Raw genomic sequence first — 5,292 nt, forward strand, 5'->3', positions numbered from 1 at the left:
ATATTTTTTCTGAACTGGTCATTTGTATTCTCATTTAATGTAGTTTTCTTTTTTATATTTATGGCTTATTTTTCAATTTAGACCCCAATTTATTGATCTCATGCCTTCTGTTTACTTTCATATGTTAAGAGTTCTTCCCACACATCCACACACACACTCACATGCATATGCATATGTATATATGTATCATATTATGTATGTATGCATATGTGTATATAATACTGGTATGTATCTATATATATATATATCTATACACACACACACACACACACACACACACACATAAAATGTCCCCTCTAATGTTTGTATGTTGAAATATTTTTTCACGTGGAATTAATTTTGTGTAAGAATTGAGATAAAGATCTACATTTTTTCCAGAATAGCTACTATAAATTTAAAAATACAACTCTTGTCCACTAAAACACAGTGTCTTCTTTCTCAAATAGTAAGTCCCCATATGTCTCTGAGTCTGTTTCTGGACTTTTTATTATGTTCTATTATTCTATTCATGTGACACTACCACACTGTTTAGTTGCTATTAATTTATAATGTGTTTTAATGTCTGAGTATTCAATTCAGAAACTTCTATGCCATTTTCATATGTACATTTTTTCATACCACCTTTCCTATCACTTTGGACAGTTTACAGCACACACTTATACACACACATACAAAACACCCTTTCTTTGATAGATATTGCACCCTTTATTTTCATTGATATTTTCAATGACATTTATAGATTGATTTGGAAAAAAATCTACTTCTTTTTAATTTTGATTCTTCCTATTCTAAAACAGGATATGTCTTTCTATATGTTTATCAAACTATAATTTTGTACCCATTAATCAATTCCTCTTAGTTTCCTCTTCCCCCTTCCCTTCCCAGCCTCTGGTAACCACCAATCTACTTTTGTCTTCATGAGATTCACTTTCTTAGCTCCCACATATTAGTGAGAACATGTGATGTATATTCACTCTTCTTTTGTGTAAATTGGGTGCATTTAAAGGGAGGTTTAAAAATAATTTAGATATTGCTTATTTTTTCTTGAGCTTATTTCCAGGTATCTTATACATTGAATTGCTATAAATAATGAGATTTTTCTTCCATTATCTTTGTTCCTGGATGTTATTCATATGTAAGAAAACTATTGATTTATATATGTTAGTTTTGTACTCAGAAACTTTTCTGAATTCTCTGATTTTAATAATATTTCAGATTTGCTGTTTTTTACTTATTTCACTATATTATTTGCAAACGATGTTAATTCTTACCTCCTCCTCCCCAGTTTTTCCTCTTTTTTCTATCTTGTCAGTTGTATCAGCTACTGCTTCCAAAACTGTGTTACATAATGGTGATGATAATGAAATCCTTGTTTTATTCTTCGTTATCATAGAAAGACATCCAATGACTTTGGGTTAAGTCAAAGTGTATATTTCATTTTATTAAAGTAGTTATATATAAGTTATATATTACATTATATTAAAGTAGTTTGCTTCTGTTCCTGTTTTACTTGAAGACTTTTTTTTTAAATCAAGTATGTGTTCAAGAATGGAAAAAATGCCTTTTCAGTATCTACAGGGATGACCATATTAATAGATTTCCTTATACTGAGTTATAATAAAAATCTTTTTATGAATTTCTCTCGGTCAGGTGCTATTCTCTTTGCTCATATTTTAAAATTTTAAGTTAACATCCATAAATCTTTTCCATGTTCTACTTTCATTGAATTAAGGGATTAACATTACACTGGTTTCATAAAAAGAACCAGAAGCTGCTTTTGTTTTTAGGGTGTTTTTTGAGACAGGGTCTCACTTTGTTGTCCAGACTGGAGTGCAGTGGCAGGATCACAGCTCACTGCAGCTTCATACTCCTGGGCTCGAAGGATTCTCCCATCTCAGCCTCCCCAGTAGCTGGGACTACAGGTCCACACCACCACACCCGGCTAATTTTAAAATTTTTTTGTAGAGACAGGGTCTTTCTATGTTGCTCAGGCTGTTCTCAAACTCCTGGCATCAAGTAATCCTCCTACCTCAGTCTCCCAAAGTGCTGGGATAACAGACATGAAGCCACCACGCCAGGCCTTTCCCCATCCCGCCATGTTCCACAACAGTTTATATAGCTGTTTTTTTTTTTTTTTCTCCTGTTCTTTAAAGATTTATATAATCTTTTAACAAACTCTCTGGTTCTAAGGCTTTATATGAAATGAGTAGGTGCCTTGTTGCTAATATTATTTCCTCTTTGGAAATTGATCCTTTTGTCTCAGTTCCAGTTTGTTGTATTTTCCTAAAAAATCATCTATTTTATCATGATTTTCAAGTTTATTTTCTTAGAGTTGAACAAAGTTTTCATTAACAATTCCTTTAATGCTTCTGCATCTGTGGCTATTTTTCCCATTCTCACTTCTTAGTTTTATAGTTATGCCTCTTTTCTTGATTAGCTAATAATTTTTCTACTATATGGATAATTATTTTTCAAAGAGACGAATTTTGATTGTATTTGTTCTACCATTTTTCTGTTTTCTTACTCATTAATGTCCATTTTTATTTTTTAACTCCTTCTTTATTCCCCTTTGCTTTTATTTTTCGTCTTCTTCCAAATCTTTTTACTTGTATGACAGATCTATTAATTTTTAATCTTTCCCATTTATTAATGTAATTGCTTAAGGCTTTTCTGTCAGCACTGTTTACAGGACATCCACAGCTCTGATTTGTTGTCATGTGATTTCAGTCTTGTTTATACCTTTGCTATGAGTTGTTTATTAGATAGGTTTTTTTCCCCCCTACTTTTTATTAGTATCCAGTCAATTTAATTATTATCAGAGAATGTTGTCTGTGGCATAAGTCTTTGGAATTTACTGAGATCTCTTTTGTGACCTAATATTTAGTCAATGTGTGTTAATGTTCCTTGAAAACTTGAAAAAAAAAAGTGTATTCTCTGTTTTTAGGTTACAAAATTATATATATATTACATATAATTAAAAATAATTTAAAAATCTAAATTATTTATTGTGTTACTTAGATCTTCTCTATCTTTACTTGTTCATCACTTGACTTGTCAAAATTAAGAAGCAAAAGTCTCCTGTTCTTAATATGTTTAGTCCATTTCTCTGTCTCTCTGTCTCAGTCTCTCTCTCTCTCAGTGTTTGCTTCATAAATTTAGATTTTAGATAATTGGTGTTTAGCTACTAATGAAAATTAGATGGCCTTTATAAATTGTGCCCATTATTATTACAAAAAATGTTCCTACTTGTCTTGTTCAAGACTTTCACTCTGAATTCTACATGCCTGATATCACAGCTACTGTTTTTCTTTCCTTTTTATTTCCTGAAATACTTTTTACACTTTTTTTTTATCTTCCACTCTTCTTAGTGACTTTGTTTTAGGTGTGTCCCTTATTTATGCTTTTTGAATTTGTATGATGGCCTTGTTATAATTTGGGAGGTTTGCTTTCTATTTTTAGAATTTTAACAGTTACTTCTATAACTAGAATTTAGTTTACTTTAATATAAGATATTTAATTTTTCATTTATGTGGATAGTATTAACTGACTCTCCACTGTGAGGACACAAGGAATTAACATATCCCACAGTCTTTTATTCTTCTTTCTTTCCTTTCTTCTCACCACTGTCAATGTAATATTAACATTTATATTATTTCCTTGGTGCTTACAGTATTTAGCTGTATGACATTAAAAAGACAAACTTTAATTGTCTGATTTATCAGCTTTTAAATTAATGGATTGACTCTTGGCTATAAAGTGAAGAATCGATTTTTTTGTTTATTCTACAAATTTCTTTAAGTAATTTATGTCTGCATTGCATGTATATGAGCTTTTCCTTTCTTGGTTTTATGGGTAATCTTTAAGAGATATTCAAATGGTGGAACTATCTATACATCACGTTCTTAAAATTGGAAATCCAAAAACATGTTTATGTTTCTCTAAAAATAAATATATTTTAAAGGTAAAGTCTTTTTCCCCTAGTCAATGGAGAGTGAACCAAGAATTTTAAAAGAAATTTAGACAGAAGAATAAAGGCCTGTACAGCATAGAAAAAAGTAAGTCCAATGGCCTAAGAGTAGTATAACTCAATAGTTTTACAGAATATTTTAAGTATATAAATTTAGATTACATTATTATAGTAGTATTATGCATATAATAATGTTACAAGAAAATATTGCAAGACAAAGATAATATTTATGAAGTGAAATAAAAATGCTTCGTCTCAGCTTCACCTGGGTAGTGCCTTATATAAATACGTTTCTGTTTGCTCACTAGAAAGAATTAGTTGAATACACATTCTCAGGACAGCTTGACATATAGTCAAGAGGTACAGACTGTACTACTTGTCTAACTATGCAAACTTTTCATTTTGAGTTAAGTAGAAGAGGCAGTTTCCAATGGGTTTGTCTTTTGCCTGAGAACCTCTACACATCTCATGTAACCCCAGGAGAAAATGCCACTGGGGGTACTTAGATTGGCATTAGGACCACCAGAATGGGATCTGAATTTTATTTGCTGTGTCAGGGAAAGTCTAATTTTCTACTGGGTGACTGTTGCTATCTCAGAAGGCGCTCAGTCTCAGTTGCTTAGGAAGTCATATATGGGCAGTCCTCAGATGGACCTCAGTGAATCAGTTGAGTCTACCTTATATTGCCCTCTAGAGTACAAAAAGTTCATAGGCAGGGGTTATTGTCCTCTGTCTTTGAGTGTGCCAATCACAACTGTATTTTTAAGTCATTGCTTTATTATTCATTCATTCACGTATAGCCAATCATAAATAAGATTCCCAACTGACTTTATTGTGAAGATGTGACTTATCCTACCGGTTCTGTAGCGTCTCAGAAAGAATGTCAGGTATCTCAGTAGATAGACTTCAACATGTCTATAACCAGGGAGACAGACATAGTTGCAATAATTTGCACAGCAATTGGCTAGCCTCAGCCACCTTGCTTGAAAGGTTACTAATGCTGATAACATTTACCTAATCGTCATCCTGAGATAGCCAGCCTCCTCCCTACACGTTGTAAGTAAACTCAGTGCTTCCAACTTAGAGATGCTTTTCAATCAATGTATCCATTGTGTTAGAGTAAATGCAACTTGGCCCTTAGCCAAGGCTTTGCCCAAGACATTAGTTCTGTGTTCCCTGCGTGAATTCAGCCTTTCTTATAGGATTCAGGTATTTAATCACTTCATGTCCACACAATATCACTGTGAGCCCTGGGAAGCATTACCACATTGCTGTTTTTATTTTGTCACTCACTCCCCTGACTGGTTTGTTTTTAGAGGTTTAAC

The 5,292-nt window shown here is 32.4% G+C and overlaps 1 protein-coding gene across 1 annotated transcript in view; it reads right to left on the reverse strand.

The window, feature by feature from the left end:
• Positions 1-4,992, reverse strand: part of LOC105825359 — a 58,965-nt gene extending 53,973 nt beyond the window's left edge. Inside the window, 1 exon segment of the mRNA XM_012663109.1 lies at positions 4,982-4,992. Within this exon segment, the coding sequence (XP_012518563.1) occupies positions 4,982-4,992 (11 nt within the window).
• Positions 4,993-5,292: the final 300 nt, after the last annotated feature.

The sequence above is a fragment of the Propithecus coquereli genome, unplaced genomic scaffold (genome assembly GCF_000956105.1).
Source record: "Propithecus coquereli isolate 6110/MARCELLA unplaced genomic scaffold, Pcoq_1.0 Scaffold8, whole genome shotgun sequence".
NCBI classification, from domain to species: Eukaryota; Metazoa; Chordata; class Mammalia; order Primates; family Indriidae; genus Propithecus; species Propithecus coquereli.